Raw genomic sequence first — 16,078 nt, forward strand, 5'->3', positions numbered from 1 at the left:
TATGTCAGGATGAGGGTGGTCTGGCTCGGGGGAGAAGAGGATGGCCTCGCAAGCTGAGGAGGTCCACTTTGGCCTGCCTGGGTCCCAGGCCTGGCTCCAAGTACCCGCTCGGATCTGGGGGTCTCTGGCGACAAGCGACCATGAGGTGGCGCTGCGGGCTGGAAGCCTCCGGCCAGTTAACGCCTATTTCCGCGAGGCTGGCTGCCCTGAGGGGCTTCCGTTCTCCGTAAGGAGTGCGGGAGGCCAGAGTTGGAAGTGCGGGGTCGTGCCCTCACCATGAAGGGTGAGCCCGCGCGGTTGGGTGGTGACTGCGTCCATCCCCTCACTGGAGCGCCACGACCGCCGCATTTTGGGGATGAGGAAACGCAGCTCTGCTCGGAAAGTGACCTGGCCCAGAGTCCACCTAGCTCCCTGCAAGGAGCCCTGCCTCCCATTCTGCACCGCTCTGTCCCTTTGTTCCCTGGCCCTCCCTCAAGGACTCTGTTCAACCGGAGCTTTGGGAGGACCTAGTCCCATTGCGTAAAAGTCTCCGGGACCACTCCCTCACTCCTTCCCCCGCATTTGAAGTGTCTCTGGTCCCAGAGAATATGAGAGGGGTGATGAACAAGGACCCTGGGGACTGGGGTCCAACCTGACACCCTCCATGCCTCAGCCTTTCCCCACACTGAGCAGTGGGTACCCGCTTTGCACTCTTTGGCCTGTGCTCCCTCGGGAGGCCTGAGTAACAAGATGGGCAAGCTCCTTACTGATGACACCCCTGGACTGAATGTTCTGGGTGCCTTTGCTCACAGGTGGCCCCTCCCAAGCATCAGCCCCCCCTTGCCCAGGCCCACCTGTTCTCAGCTGTGCAGATGAGCTGCCTCCAGGAAAATTCCCTAACCCTCCACAGGGCTTACAGCTCCCTCTGTTAGTTAGGTATCTTCGGTTGGCACCCTTCTCTCTCTCCCACCTCAGGATCCAGTCCCCTTGTGACAGACACTGGAGCAGATTCATCTTCCTGCCTACTGCAGGGCTCAGCACCCAGGAGGTATCTCAAAAGGTCTGTCTTTGAAGGTGATGGTGATGGGTATTCCTACAGACATTGGCCAATTAAAGGGAATAATGTACAGGCAGCAGAGCCATTCAGATGAGCTGAAGTGAGCTCCTGTCACTGAAAGTGGGCAAGCAGGTAGGGTTCCATGGCAGTCCAGATGCCAAGATGGAGGGCTGAGCAAAGTACTGTTGGAACAGAGAGTGAACTGGAAGGGATTCACAGGGAAAGCTTCTGAGAGGAGAGGCAGGAACTGGGTCTACTAGGATGGGAAGGAGTTCAAGAGGCAGGGATGGGAAAAGGTGTCCCACCACCTAATACAGCCTGAGAACAAGGGCACAGAGGTGTGCAAGGGCCTGGCAAGTTCATGACTATAACTGGGCTAGGGTGGATGGAGTTGGGGTGGCAGGGAGTGGAAAGATGAAGACAGCAGGCAGGTCCAGGCTGCAGCAGAACGTCACATCAACCTCCAAGTAACTCCCTCCTTGTCGCCTCACTCCCCATCTCCTGGGAGGTTCCTGGGCTTTTCAGGGAGAACAAGCATCCCAGTGCAGTCCTGACCTGATTCATCCTTGTGGCCTAGGGATTATCAGTGAATGCTGTTTGAATGACAGAATGAGGGACTCTTTACAATGTTTATTAAACCAAGGACCAATCAGGTGCTGGGTAGGGCTAATGGGGAAGGCTGGAGCCCTCACCAGCCCTGCCCTGTAGGCATCTGTGGGACCAGCCCCTGATGCCCACTGACAGCTGGCTTCCATCCATCTGCCCCCCTCCCCAACACATCCCAGGACACAATATTACAAAAGTTAGCAAATGCAACTTTTTCTTCTTTTACAAATGACATGTTGTTTGCGTCGTCCCCTGCCAGCAGGGGTGGGGGTGGGAGTCAGGGTTGTTGAATGTTACAGGCCATTAAAAAGGCAACAAGTTTTATAAAATGAAGACAAAGGAAAGAACCCAGCGCTGGGAAGCTGAGATGCCACCCTGGGGCTGAAGCATACAGATGAGTGGTAGATACCCTGCCTCCTTCAGCTGCATTCTCAAGAAGGTGAGAGAGGCTCTTGGGCCATGGGGACTAAAACCAGGCAGCCCCTTGGAGCTCCTGTGGCCATATGGGGCTCCATGACTGCCTCAATTCCTGCATACAGAAGCAGCGCCTTGAGAGTCAGCGGGCACACTTCCAGTCTTGATGATGGGGGATCAAACCCCAGAGTAAGAAACAGATTGGCATGCCCCAAGCTTCTAGAGACTCCGAGGGGTGAGCTGGCTTAGCTCATGCCACAGGGCTGGTCAATGGGCCCAGGGTCCATCTCTGAGGCCCTTGCCTGCCCAATGTCACTGCTCCTGGAGACGACAGGGAAAGGGCAGAAACATCAGGATGTGGGTCTTGGCAGCAAAGGGAAGCCCAGGAAGAGAAGACAGGAAAGTGCAAAGGGCCCTAGCTGGGAGGCAGGAGACTGGATTCTAGTCATGGCTCTGCCCTCGTAGGACCTCAGATTATCATTTTTCCTTCTCTAGGTCTTTAAAAAAAAAAAAAAAAAATTTTTTTTTTTTTTTTTTTTTAGGCCTTAGTTTCCCCAGCTGTCATGTGAGGAGGGTAAACTTGATTTTCTCCCCAGTCCCTTGTATAACTAAGGTTCTATTCAGGGTTCCAGGGAAAGAGAAAAGGATGATGGTGGGGCCCCTGTGCTCTGGGCGATGAGGGAGGCTATGTCATAAAAGAAACTCATGCCCCTGAGTGACTGGACCACGGCCTAAGGGGGTACTCAGCCCTGTGGGACTGAACTCTGCCCTGCAGCGGTGGCTCCCTTTCACCCTCCTGTCACACGTCGGGTCGGCCCAAGCCCGAGGGAAGGCACTTTGGGGACAACTGGGGAAGGGCAGCAAGAAGGGACCAAAGTCTGATTTGGCATTGAAGTCCCTCTGCTGATGGTTTGGGGGGCAATAGAGACAAAGGGGCAAGACTTTGCTCCTGGGTGTTGGCCTCAGGTTCAAAGCCTCTCCCTAGGTCCGCAGCTCCTGCAGTGACGCTGCAGGGTCCCCACTGGCATTGGCACATGAAAATATAAATTACCCAGGACCCAAGCAAGCTCAGGGCGGCAGTCTCTTATGTGGCCCTGGGCCACACCTTTTGTCACAAAGTGTCGGGGCCCCTGGCTGCAGATTCCTGGGTGTCTATGCAGTGCAGCGCCACCTTGGGGCTGGAGCCAGGATGATGGGGGTAGGCGCCCTCCCGCACCAGACGCCGGCACTGCACACCTTGGCCCACGCTGAGGCGCTGCAGTGCTGGGAGGTGCTGGAGCAGCATCTCAGGCGGGGGCACCAGGTCTGTGCCCGACAGGTCCAGCTCCTGCAGTGAATCCAGGCCTGAGAACACCTCAGCTCCCGCCCACTCGAGCTTGGGGTTGCCTGACAGGTCCAGGACCTGCAGGCTCTGTAGCTCACAGAACCCATAAGGCGCCAGTTGGGGAAGACCCTGCAGGCTGCTCAGCGACAAGTGCGTAAGGTCAGCCAGGCCTGCAAAGGCACCTGGGCCGATGGTAGCCAAGGGGTTCCCATCCAGGCTGAGGTAGCTCAGGGGCAAGTCTCGGAGGTTGGGCACAGCTTGGAGCCGGTTCCAGGCCAGGTTCAGACTCTGGATAGCAGGCGTGGGCAGGCTGGACCGTGGAGGGTGGGGGACGAGGTGGTGAATGAGATTGTGGGAGAGGTCCACGTGCAGTGCTCTGCCCTGGCTGTGGGTCGTGAAGGTGGACACGGAGACCTCACGAAGCCGGTTGTAGCTAAGGTTCACGTCACTCAGGGGTGAGCTGGCGAAGCTCTCGGCTGGCAGGGCTACCAGGCCATTGTGGCTGAGGTCGAGTGACTCCAGGTAGCGAAGGCGGGAGAAGGCAGTGGGGGAGATGCTGGTGAGCAGGTTGTGGCTGAGATCCAGCCCGGCCAGTGTGGTATAACCTGGCCCTGCCAGTACTGACTCGTTCACTGTCTCCAGCCGGTTGGAGGACAGGTCCAGGTGGGCTGTGTCCAGGGGGATGGGCACGGGCACAATGTGGGGGCCCAGGCCACTGCAATCCACTCGCGTCAGGCTGAAGCTGTCAAAGAGGCCAAAGGTCTCCACCTCACACTGGCACCCAGGGAAGCAGGGCCGGGTCGTCTGGGCCCCGGTCACGGCCAGCGGCAGCAGCAGGGGCAGCAGCAGGGGCCACGGCATGGTGGAGGCTAGAAGAAGAGAGCCATAGGTGAGGGATGGCAGCAGGTACCTCATACCTGAGGGTTCTAACCCCATCCCATAAGGCATGAGCCAATGTCCCTAGACGCAACAGAAAGTTGCCAACAGATCTTTGAGGAGAGAAGGACACATCTCACTAGCTCCCTTCCTCCTGGGATGCTTTCCCTGAATGCTCCTCACAAAATTCCCAGTCCCTGTTCCTCTCTGGCCTCAGACCTCAGTCTCCCCAACTGCATGGTAAGGGGATTAGGCCAGACTAGATTTAAATTGGAAGCAGCAGGACCCCTTCTTCAACACCAGCAAATGAAAGCTGGCCTGCTCTGGCTGATGTGTGGGTTGAGGCCTGGAGTCCCCTGGCTTGCTTACCATCCCTGCCATAGGGTGTTAGGAACCCAGTTTGAAACCTACTAGACTAGGTGGTTTCTTGGCTGGGCTCCCCATCTCCAATGTTCCAGGCTTCAGAGACTGGTCTGGACCTAGGCCCCATCAGGGAGGGGCTCATAGCTTAAAGGCAGGCAGACTCAGCCCGAAATCTGTCAGAGGGTGGGTCAACATGCTCTGCTCACTCTGCTGAGCATAGACTCTGTGCTGGGTGCTGTGCTAGCTGTCTCAATGCATGGTCTCATAAACACCCTGCACAGCAGTACTTCTATCTCCATTTCACAAACGGGCAACTGAAACTCCGAGAGGTTAAGAAACTTACACGCAGCCACAAAGCCAGGTGGGAGTGGAATTAGACTACTCCTGTCTGGATAGGGTACAGAGGGTGGAAGCATGGCCCACTGTCATGGTCTGGCAGTGGCTGCCTCAGGCTCTCTCCTGAAAGGTGGAACTGCAGGGACAGCCCTCCTCGTCTCTGGCTGTGGATGACCATGCAGGTCCACTGGCCTGAGCCTCCTTACCTGGCCTGTCCACCAGATGTAGGATACTCCCCTCCAACTGGGTCTTCTGTGTCTAGACTCCCACACTGGCTTTGTCTGCACAGCCTTTCTCCCTTGCCCTGCCCCCAGGTGATACAGCAATAGCACCTCCTTGGCCCGTCCCTTAACCTAGAACAGGCAGCTGGGCTGTTTCCCCCCTTATTAAAAAAAAAAACTAGTTGGCATTGAGTCGATTCTGACTCATGGCAACCCAGTGTGTGTCAGAGTAGAACTGGGCTCCACAGTTTTCAATGGCTGACTTTTTCAAGGAGATCACCAGCCCTTTCTTCTGAAGCAACTTTGGGCGGACTTGAATCTCTTTCAGTTAGCATCCAAGCCATTAACTATTTGTACCAGCTGGGGACTCCTTCCCCATTATACATGTAAAGAAACAGTCTCAGGAAGGAAAAGGGTCTCAACCCAAGCTGTTAAAAAGCACGGCAGGACTAGAGTCCAGGCCTGCTCAATTCCAATTTCTTCTCCGCAGCTGACAGATAGGGTCCAGGAGGGGCTTCTCCCACTGACACATGCTATGACACAGCCACTTCCCCTCCCTGGACCTTGGTTTCTCTCTATAATTTTAACCATAGCTGCCATGTACGCCAGGTACTAGGTATGTTGTCATGTTCAGCCCTCACGCCCACATCTGCTGACCCAAGGCCTATACTCACGGCCACTGCAGTTCCCTTGGATAACGTCTGAGCTCCCTCTTCTCAGTGGTGCTAGCATGAGGATGAGAGAAGGCTGAGCAATGAGGACTTCTAACTGGACAATCTGTGGTTATGACCCTCCCCTGCACAGTGGCCACTCAGCCAGGGAGATGGGAGAAGGCACCAAGCCTCACTCTAGATCCCTTTATCTTGTGTGGCCCTGTCCCTGCCCCCTGGCCCCCTGCCCTGTCTTCCTCCCACCATCACTCCCACTGGCTTCAGGGATGGGCGAATGAGGAAAGGGCCAGGGACCTGCCACCTACTGCACTGGGGCGGGAAGGAGAGAGCAGCAGGATAGTGTTACCAGCCTTACATGAAACTTTAAAGGGGCAGTCACTTGATCCGCACTCTGGCTCTGCCCAGGGGCAGGGAGTAGCAGGGCTCTTCCCCAGCTTGGGCCCCCCCATCCCTGGCCCCTTTCTTTTGTAGAGGCCAATTTGAGGATTAAACCCAGCCCAGGTGCATCCTGGGCTTGGTCCCAGCTGAGGTAGGACAGAGTGTTCCAATGTCTGGAACCAAAGGGAAAATATTAAGTTGCTTCAGGCCCCCTTTGTTCCCCTGGAAGAGTTCCTCACCACAGGGTTCATTACCACCAAAGGCCTCTCCTTCCCTGCCAAGTCAATCTGCTCATACCCACCCTTCCTGGGGTTTAAGCAAACACCCACAAAGGGCCCTGAGATTACTCTTAGGTTCCCAAAGGTGATTATATAATGTGTCTATTAAATGCCAAGTGGCCCCTCCTGAGCTCCTGCTTATGTAACTGGCAGCCCAACACAGCCCAAACGCTTCCCCTCTCTAGGCCTCGGCCTTATCCTCTATACCAAAGGGCAATCATTTCTGCCCTGCCTTCCTCACGTAAGTCAGTTTGACCCTCACTGAAGCACACCGCAAACTGTGAAGAGCTGCGGCTGAGGTGGACCTAGCCTCAGACCCTGTCAGTCACAGTCAAGGCCGCAGGGACAAGACAGGAGAAAACCCCTAGAGGCCTCACAACTTCTAGACCAAGATGTAGATGAAGGCAGAGGGTGGACAGTGGTCTTTGAGCTGTGTGGTTCTCCTCAGCCGAAGTTCTGAGAGCCAGCACCCCAAGTCTGCTCAGAGGAAATGTTTCCTTTGGGGTAACTATAAGGCAGGGAGCTTCCAAGGCCTGCTTGTGAGTGCCTTATTTTCCAGGTTCTCAGAGATGCTGAAGTCTGGCACTGCTGCTCCAAGCACCCCTTAAGAAAAAGGCCTGGGAGACAAGTGATGGACAGAACTTTCCAAGAAGGAGACTGAGGGAAGAGAAGGAGCACTGTTTTTTCCTGGGGCAGAGCCCTTTATAGTCTACAAAGAGCCTCTGCTCATTTGATGCTGCAAGGGCCACAGAGCAGGGCTTGGATCCCTCCTTTACCCGTGAGGAGACTGAGGCCCAGAGAATCTGCAGTGACTTGTGTGAGGACCCCCACTGAGGCTGTGGCAGGACTGACGCTCATGGTCTGGCCTCCTGACTCCAGGCCCAGTGTTCTCTCCACCCCGTTTAAGAGGACTGTTTAACTCTCCTAGGGAACTTATGGAGTCAATAAAAACATTCAGAAGAGTTTGCAACCCCATGTCCCCAGCCTCAGTCTCATCTTGTAAAATGGAGAAGTTAACATCCACCTCACAGGACTGTTGTGCAGATCAAAGGAGATAATAGGAGAGGTGATGGAAGGCTGCTGGACATACAGGGAGAGCTCAGTAAATATGCGCCACCTTGCTTTCCTCCAAAGACAAGGGAGCAGGTAGGGGTGATGACCAGTGGTGGGCCTGACCCCTGACACCCTCCTTCCTCCTTCCTTCAGCAAACAAGTATCTAACATGTCAAAGTTCTTATCAGTGCCCTTCTGGAGAGCAGTTATTGCTTCGGAGGCCACAATATGATGTGTTTCTCAACAGGGCTGATGGGCCTGGGACGGGATGAATAATGCGAGTTCCTCTTGACAAAACCACCAGCCTCAGCTCCATGGAGAGGAAAAGGCCTTCGCTGAGAGCCAGGAGGTCTCAAAGACTAATTTGCAATATGGACTGAGCATGTCACTTCACCTATCTGGACCAGTTCCTTCAACTGAAAATTTGGCATGGCAATGCTGGTCCTGTCAACCTCAGAGAGGATGGCTGTGAAGATCAGTCTGGAAAGACAAACACCCCTATAGAGACACAAGCCACCAAGGGGTGGAAACCACGTAACGGAAAGGCTGCCTTTTCTTCCCAACTCTCTACTCCTCTAGGCGATGCAGACATTATTAATCAGCCATAGTATACTTCCTGTTGAATCTGGATGGGACCTCAAAACTCTTCTCTAGGAAGCCTCCAACCATTGATCAGAGTTGGCCCTCGAGATGAAAACTGTCATTCCAGAATCAATTTCCTTCCTGATCTGAAGGAGCTACAATGCTGGGGATGCAGTACAAGGGAGCAGGAGTCACTGTGCAACTTCGGGAAGTGACTTCCTCTTTCAGCCCCAGTTTCTTCATCTAAAATGGAGATAGCAATCCCTTCCTAAAGGGGTTGCTGTGAGGACCAGCGAGCACATGTGTAAAATGCCCAGTAGCGTGCCAGGAACCTGGCAGGTGTGCAGTCACTGAGTGCTTGTGTCTCTCCTAGGCTAAACACACAAGAAGGTGCATCCAGCTAGTTAGACCGGGCATCCGAGTACCACCTCCCTCCTCCTCACCTCCTTCACAGGGTGGTGGGGGAGGTGACAGGGTGGATAAGCTTGGCGGTGAGGCAAGTCCCAGGGGACAGTCAAGAGCCCTGGGTCTTAAGCCCTGCTGTGCCATGGACTGTACAAATCCTTGGACATGTCCCTTCCCTTCTTGAGCCTCAGTTTCTCCAGCTTCACAATGAGGGCTTTAGTATAGATAATACAGCTTCAGTGTTTCAGGATTTTAAAATTTAGCAAAAGCATTTACTAAATCTCAACCAAGGACAAGGCACTGTGCTAGGCCATGCTGGGGGTAGGGTGGGGTGCAGACTAGCAATGGGGATAAAAGACAGTGTAAAAGATAACTAACACTTGAGATAACTCTTGAACCCAGGAGACAAATATTCTAGTCCCTGCTCTGCCACTAGCTGTGTGACCTTTGTAGTTTGCTTTATTTCTTTGAGCCTCAGTGTTCTCATCTGTAAAATAGTATTACTATTGCCTCCCTTAGGGGGCCATGCACCATCCTTGGGGACCACACAGTGAGGGACTGCCCTGAGTGGGGAAAGAAAAAGGCAGACAGGTGGCTACCAAAGAAACCCGAGGGAGAATGGGATCTTTGGGCCAAGACTCATCATTTCTTTTCCAAACCCCAACCTACAGATAGAGGACACCCACTGCCCAAACAGGTTACAGAATATCAGGGCAGGAGGATGAGGCTTAGAAATTGGATCCACCCTGATTTGGGAGGTCATAATGTAAGGTCCTCCAGGAAGGGGCCATGACTCAATCATTGCTGTGCCCACAGGCCCAGGCCCACAGTGGCTCTAAGAAAAGCTGTGCTGATAGCCTGCAGAAACAAATGTAAATGGTGTGGTTATAACAGGCTCCAGGCAGGTCTCCCTACCAAGTGACCCCTGACCCTGCTGTGATACACCTCTCTAAAACAGCTTTGGCCATGTCACTCCCTTTACCAAGAAACCTCTTGGGCTCTACTTGTACCTCTAGGAAACAAGTTCTCCCTGGTGCTAGAGGCCTCTGCGAGTGATCCCCAACTTTGTTCTATACCTTCTGCCGACTGAGCCCCTCAATGGGGTTTAGCAGAAATGGCCTTGATGCTGACGACCTCTGAAACAACTCTCAGCCTCTGCTCAATCCCACTTCTCACAAAGTCAGAGAATTCCAGGGCTTGGGAGCTGGAAGGCAACGTGGAGATCATGGGTAACTGAGGCCCAGAGAGGGGCAGTGATGGCAAGGAAACAGCAGAGCAGGACCCTGGGTCCCGATGCCTCATACTGCTGCCAGCACCACATATCCACCAGGCCTGGCCTGGCACCCCCCCTCCCCCGGAAAAACAAAGCCTGTTCTGTCCACTTGGGCTCCTGAACCACTTCTCCCTCCCTCCCTTGATCCCTGGGCCTCTCATGCCACACACTATCTGTATACCTTCTTCAGACGCGTACTGAGTAAATCCTCTGCCATTATTTATCTACCCATTTCCCAGCTTGAAGTATTAACAACTTGGGGCTATGACCTTACCTTCTTCACCTGAATGTCCCTGACCCACACCTGGGGTCAGAGCCAGGCCTGTAGTTGGCAAATACTGCTGGGTGAGTGAAGAGCCAACCAGTTAAGAGTCAAGAGCTGGCCTCAGACCCAGGTGTGACTTCAGCTCTGTCACCTACTAGCCTTGGGCAAGTCTCAACCTAGTTGAAGATAGGTTTCCTCAATGAGAAGAATACAGGATTGTCAAAATGATTAAATGACAAAATGTGAAGAATTCAGCTCAATACCTGCCATTTGTTAAGTGCTTAATGCATGGTAGACAATGATGATTTATTAAGCTTCCTGAAGGCGGTGGCCATGTTATTCTTCACCCTCCTCTCCACTCAAAAGCCTGATGCAGAGCCAGGCACCTAGAAGGTACGCGACTGTGCTGACATTCTCCAATCACTTTCCCAGACCTCTCTGGGGCTAGGGCTTCCAGCTCAGACCCTCCTGGCCCAAGCTGCCTGCCCCGGTGCTGCTCACAGAATATGCCCACTCCCACCACCTCAACAGGGAGGCCCTGGCACAGGAACAAGGTAGGTGAGAGGCTGACTGTGGGCCTGGACCAGGGTCCCATCACCCTCCTGAGCTGGCCTTTGCCTCTTCAGTGCTGTGCTGCCTCCTACCCTGTTCCCCTTTGTCATGATCTCACTTCAGCTGATACTAACAAAATCCCTAGGTGGAAATTTCATAAAAGTCCTGCCTTTCAACCACTTAGTCAGCCCTGGAAACGCAAGGCAGAAAGAATTTAAGGCCAAACTCTGGGAGACCCAAGGCTGGCTCTCCCCAACAGTGTTGCTAATGCTGCACATCTGTACAAACACATCAGCTCACCACACACTTCCATACCAGCATCTCGTTTCTGCCTCGCCACATTTCTTGACCATGGGGATTACTGTCCCTATTCTTTCAGACACGGAAACAGAGAGCATTCAGATTGGTAGCAGAGGAACCAGGAGTAGAATCCAGACACCTTAGCTCCACATCCAGTGGTCTTTATACCACTTTGCCTCAACTTACAAATGGGCACGTGTGGATGACACCCTAGTGCTGAGCGTGCTGGACTATAACTACATGTTTGTCTGTCTTCCTGGGCAAGGATGGGGTTAGATTCACCTTTATGCCCTTGGTGCTGAGCACTGGGCCTGACCCAGAAAGGGTATCATACGAAGATACACCAGGCATTCAGAATGCTATGACCTTACCAAAGGGGAGGACATCTCTCAGCAACCCCAGTGCTCCTTCAACCATTCTCCCTTAGCCACCCTGCAAGGTTAGCAGCTTAGAGGGCATCACAGCTATTTTAAAGCTGCATAAAGAGGCCCATAGAAGGACAGTGATTTGTCCAGAGTCACAAAGCCAGTGAGAACACAGACTGGACGCAGAACCCAGGTACTCTGACTCCCACTGGTGCCCTCCTCCATGACATCGCCCCTGGTACAGGTGGGGCTTGGAAGCCCAGTAACCTCACTCCAAGGAGGTGAGTCTGTAGGGAAAACGGCAAGGCTCCCAATACTATTTTCTCCTTCCAACATATCTTCTTCTTGAAGATTTTAAAGTTCCCTTTGGTCTGAAGTAGCATGTGTGGACACACAGGGAAGTAGTGTGGCGTAGTGGAAATGGGTTTTGAAGCTAGGGAGACTGGGCTCCAACCCCAGTGCCTCTACTTACCTGCTGAGATGTGGGTGTGCCCTCACCCCTTTGAGTCTTCATCTGCAACATGGTGATAATCCTACATAGCTCCCAATGGGTCACTGTGATGATTACATGAGGTACAGGGAAGACTCAGCCCAGTGCCTGGCACACACTGGTGCTCCGTGTTGGTTCGTAGACACTAATAGGCGATTTCAGCGGCCAGGAAAGAAAAAGGAGCTGTGCCAGAGGCAAGGCAAAGGCAGAGGGTAGAGAAGAATCCAAATTTGTCCTCTGAGGCCTTGGATTCCCTCTCAGTGCACATCCAGGGGCCTGCTGGGGCTACAAGTTGCTGACCAGGTTCTAATGGGGAATTAGAAGGCTTGACAGGGGGAGCTGGAAAGGTCTACAGGGGCCTAAACAGGCTGACACAATTGTGTTGTCTGTGATAAACTGAGAGCTTGGCGTAAAATCCATCAGCTACTTCTGGACAGACAGGTCACTGTCTTCCCTCTCCCTAACCCCAAAGTCACCTCACCCTGCCAAGCTAGGGTTCAGGAGGCCTCCTGGGCTGGCTGGCTGCAACAGCCTCACTCCTGGTCCCCTGCCTCCAACCGCCAGCCATGCTGGGCACCAGAGTGCACTTTCCAACAGAAGAACTGGACTCACCACCATGCCCTTGCCATAAAGAGAGCTTTCTAGTCCAGAGACCTAGGACTCTTCTAGCCCCATGTGTTTGCACAGGCTGTTCCCTCTAACAAAGAGGACAACGATGCCCTTCCTTTCTCTGCCTGCCATGCAAGCTCCCACTCATTTGATTCAAAAGGCATCTCCTCTCTGCGATGTTCCCAGTATAACCTAACCCTCATCCAGCAAAGGGACACCCTGCCCCTTGGTCCCCAGTCCCTGGGCTGTCCCGTCCATGGTACGAACCCACTTCAAGGTCTGTGGCTATCTCCAAAACGGTCTGTGTTTAGCTTCTCTCCTGCACTGGGCCTGGTCATGTGAAGTTTGGGATAATCAGATGAGTGAAATGTGGCCAGAGGCTTCCTTCTGCTTGAGGAGGATAACAATTGGCCCAGGCCTTGCAGGATACTTAAGGCTTCACCACAAGGTGAAATCAGGTTTAGGACCACAGTGGATGCTGTCTCTGCCTTCAGTTATCAGTATAACCCAACAAATGTCTGAACAATGTAACATATATTAAAGCACGCTTCCTTTTTATTAGCACATGTAATTCATTATCCTATTTAACATTCACAACAGGTCTATGAGGTAGGAATTACTACCTCACAAGGATGAGGAAACTGAGAATCAGAAAGGTTAAGTTACTTGTCCAAGGCCACAGAGCTATGAAGCTAATGGAGTGAGAGTACAATCCAGGTTCAGCTGACTCTCCAGACTGGTCTCGAAGCTTCCAGGACTACGCCCAAGCTACAGGAAGGTTTCTTAGAAGTACCAATCCCACCCTGCTGGGCCTATGTGAACTCTCCAGGGGCTCCCCACTGCCTACAGTTTCAAAGCCCAACTCCTAGGCCTAGCATTCAAGGCCCTTGTGAATTGGCCCCTGCCTTGGCTCCTGCCTTCCCTACCAGCCTCACATTCGATTCCATTTCCCTACCCCCCAAGACCCTGCATCTGATAGTGCACAATACTGACCACCTCCGTGCTGTTTGCAAAACACGAGAAGCCCTGTATGTGCTGTTCCCTCTTTGGGAGACCCTTCCTGCCTCCCTTTTTATTCATGGACTTCAAAAACCTGAGCAAAAGTAACTCCCTCAGTCAGGCACCCTCCCTCAGCTTGTTCCCATGGCACCCCTCCTAGGATTGCTTTGGCCAGGGGCTTCCAGGGTAGGTTGAGCCCCCTCTTTACCAATGCATCCTCGGTGCTCAGACTTGTCCTGAGAAAAGATGGGTGAACACTTAAGACATCCAAAAGTAAAGAAGATTGATCCAGATTCTACTCACCCATAATCTATTGCTTAAAAGATAAGTAAAAAAAAAACCCTGCCAATCTCCTCCCTTTGACTCATTTTTGATTAACTGCTCAGCTATTGCTTTCCAACACGGTGGCTGGGGAAGGTAGGTAGAAGCCGGTGTACTCCAGCTTCCCCAGGCTGCCTTCCCTTCCTCTCTTCCAGCCCCAGGGCCCAGAGGCTCCAGGTCTATATCACTGCAGCCTCCGGAACGTGGAAGACAGTACCCCACCCCTTCAGAAGGGCAAATTAGTGCATGGGAATTGCCCAAGTCAGAACGGGGTATGTGTTAAACATCAGGATTTAAGGGGTCTGGGATCTCAAGCAATCAGCCAGAGGGGACGGGAAAAGAAAGGGTGTCAACATCCCCCCTATCCAGATGGGGAAACTGAGGCCCAGAGAGGGAACGGAAAGTGCCCATGGTGCCTCCCTTTCAGGTGAGTGGCCAGTGCCCCTCCCTCAAATCTTCATTGTCTGGCAAAGCTCTAGGTTATAGACTTGGGTGAAGGGAGGTGTTCGGGTTTTCGACTCTGATGAGAAGCCCAGCAGTCCCCGGCCTCTCTGAGCCCTCCCCCTAGGGCCAGTCCTGGGCTCTGCAAGTCTGGGCATATCCAAAGGGCAACGCCAGCGGGGAAGAAGGATCGGAGAAGTTCCTGAGTCACCTCCTGACCCGGGCCAAGTGTGGGCGGGCACTACTCTCAGCTCTGCTCCGGGCTCCAGCCGCTCTGGTTATCCCGACCACACGCTCATCGCCGCGAGGGAGGACATCTCACCCTCCCTCGTCCATAACAGGGTGACTGCGACTCTGGGGTTCCACAACCTGCCCAGAGCAGTACAGCATAACAGTGGCTGCTCCATTCAAAACCAGCACGGTCCTACTCCCCTGCAGCCCGTCTCGGGGTCCTGGGAGCCAGCGCCACGGGCGGGCCAGGATCTGGATGCGCACAGCAACGCCAGGCTTGCCAACCGTAGCCTTCTCACCTTCGGGATGGGAAGACTGGTTCCCCCCACCTCAGGGGCGGGACGTAAATAGGATCGGATCTCAAAGCGGAGCGGGAGGCTGGGGCCGGCCTCTCGGCCACGCAGACACGTCTCTCTCAGTCACACACACACTCTCTCCAAGAAAAGTGGGGCGGGCAGCTCTCTCCTCTCCTCCCGCTTCCCTCTCTCCTCCCAGCCGGGTTCGGTGGGGGTGTCGGGCGCTCCGCCTAGCCCTGGCCCCCCGCCATATCGCAGGCGTTGCCGACCTCCCCCCACCCCCGTCCCCTCGCGGTCCTAAGGACCGCAAAAGGTGAAAAAGGGGGCGGCTACCACCGCCCCCCTGCCCGGGCTGCCGCCAGGAGGAGGACAGGGCTGTTGCCCGAGGAACCGGGAGAAAAGTTTGCAGCCAAGTCGGAGGCCCGGGTGGACAGCAGGGGAGCGAAGAGTTGGGGCGGCGTCTGACTCTCGGCACGCACACATTTCACGGACACCCAGCCCAGACACGTCGGCAGACCCAGACCACATACACGGACACAAAACCATGCGCCCACCAACACCCCCAACCAAAGGCGGACCCCCAGAACCTGGGCACCGGGGCGAAACAGACACGCAGAGCCGCGTCCACGGACACACAAAGGCACAGGCAGAGGAGCGTCCCGCGAGACAGAGGTGCACGTCCCCGGAACAAAATTCCCAAAGACCCACAAACGCGAGATGCACGTGTAAGCAGACACACAAAGACCCCAGGGGCGCCGACCCACGCCCACGGCCCCGGGGCAGAGCCTTTGTCTCTTGGAAGCCTTCTCCCCAGGGTCCGGGTCCCCCACTACAGCCGAGCCTCGGGAGTCCGGTGGCCGCTGCGGCTGCCCTGGGTCCAGGAAAAGTTGAGGGGTCCCCGCGGGACCCCGGCCCAGCCCGGCCCCCTGCACGCAGCGCTGCACACCCTCGGAGGGGGCTGCGAGGTTGGGGTCGGGGGGCTCCGAACCTCCTCTCGCAGCGCCGACTCCCGCCCTGCCCGGGAATCCGCACCCACCTGGAAGCCTACGCCGCAGCCGCCTCGGCACGCTCACCCAGGCGGCCCGGCGGCTGGCCCTCCAGCCGGCGCTTTTCTCCCCGCCGCGCGGCCCGCCCCCCGGCCCCGGCCCGCCGCTAGGCCCCCTGGCCCGCCCCGCGCCCGCCCCGCGCCCGCCCCGCGCCCGCCCCGCGCCCGCCCCGCGCCCGCCCCGCGCCCTGTGGCGGCTCCGGCCGGCCGCCGGGTGGCTCAGGGAGCGTCGCCAAAGTGCCGGCCTTTCTTGGCGCGCTCCCCGCCCCGCCCGCCAGCGGAGCCCCGGTTCCACCGTAGGGAGCGTCTCAAAAGTGCGCAGCTCCGCCCTCTCCAGTCGGCCTCGCT

At 55.1% G+C, this 16,078-nt stretch overlaps 1 protein-coding gene across 4 annotated transcripts; it reads right to left on the reverse strand.

The window, feature by feature from the left end:
- Positions 1-1,587: 1,587 nt before the first annotated feature.
- Positions 1,588-15,805, reverse strand: TSKU (tsukushi, small leucine rich proteoglycan). Of its 4 annotated transcripts, XM_049890639.1 has the most exons (3): positions 11,771-15,711; positions 9,620-9,747; positions 1,589-4,249 (listed from the first exon to the last, which is right to left on the reverse strand). In XM_049890639.1, exon 3 carries the CDS (start codon positions 4,239-4,241, stop codon positions 3,168-3,170), a length of 1,074 nt encoding a protein of 357 aa, XP_049746596.1. In that variant the 5' UTR covers positions 4,242-4,249; positions 9,620-9,747; positions 11,771-15,711; the 3' UTR covers positions 1,589-3,167. The 4 variants fall into 4 exon arrangements, with proteins under 4 accessions (XP_049746595.1, XP_049746596.1, XP_049746599.1 ...); XM_049890638.1 differs by lacking the exon at positions 11,771-15,711 and having other exon boundaries at positions 1,588-4,249; positions 5,851-9,921; XM_049890642.1 differs by lacking the exons at positions 9,620-9,747; positions 11,771-15,711 and adding an exon at positions 15,722-15,805.
- Between the last annotated feature and the right edge of the window lie 273 nt (positions 15,806-16,078).

Source organism: Elephas maximus, chromosome 7 (genome assembly GCF_024166365.1).
Source record: "Elephas maximus indicus isolate mEleMax1 chromosome 7, mEleMax1 primary haplotype, whole genome shotgun sequence".
NCBI classification, from domain to species: Eukaryota; Metazoa; Chordata; class Mammalia; order Proboscidea; family Elephantidae; genus Elephas; species Elephas maximus.

What these genes read in the sequence shown, in the direction of transcription:
- TSKU (XM_049890638.1), bottom strand. Translation starts at nt 5,908, where the DNA reads ATGCTAGCACCACTGAGAAGAGGGAGCTCAGACGTTATCCAAGGGAAC. An exon ending in CCAAGGGAACTGCAGTGGCC is followed by an intron (nt 4,250 to 5,850) that starts GTGAGTATAGGC and finishes CTCTTCTTCTAG; the next exon opens with CCTCCACCATGCCGTGGCCC.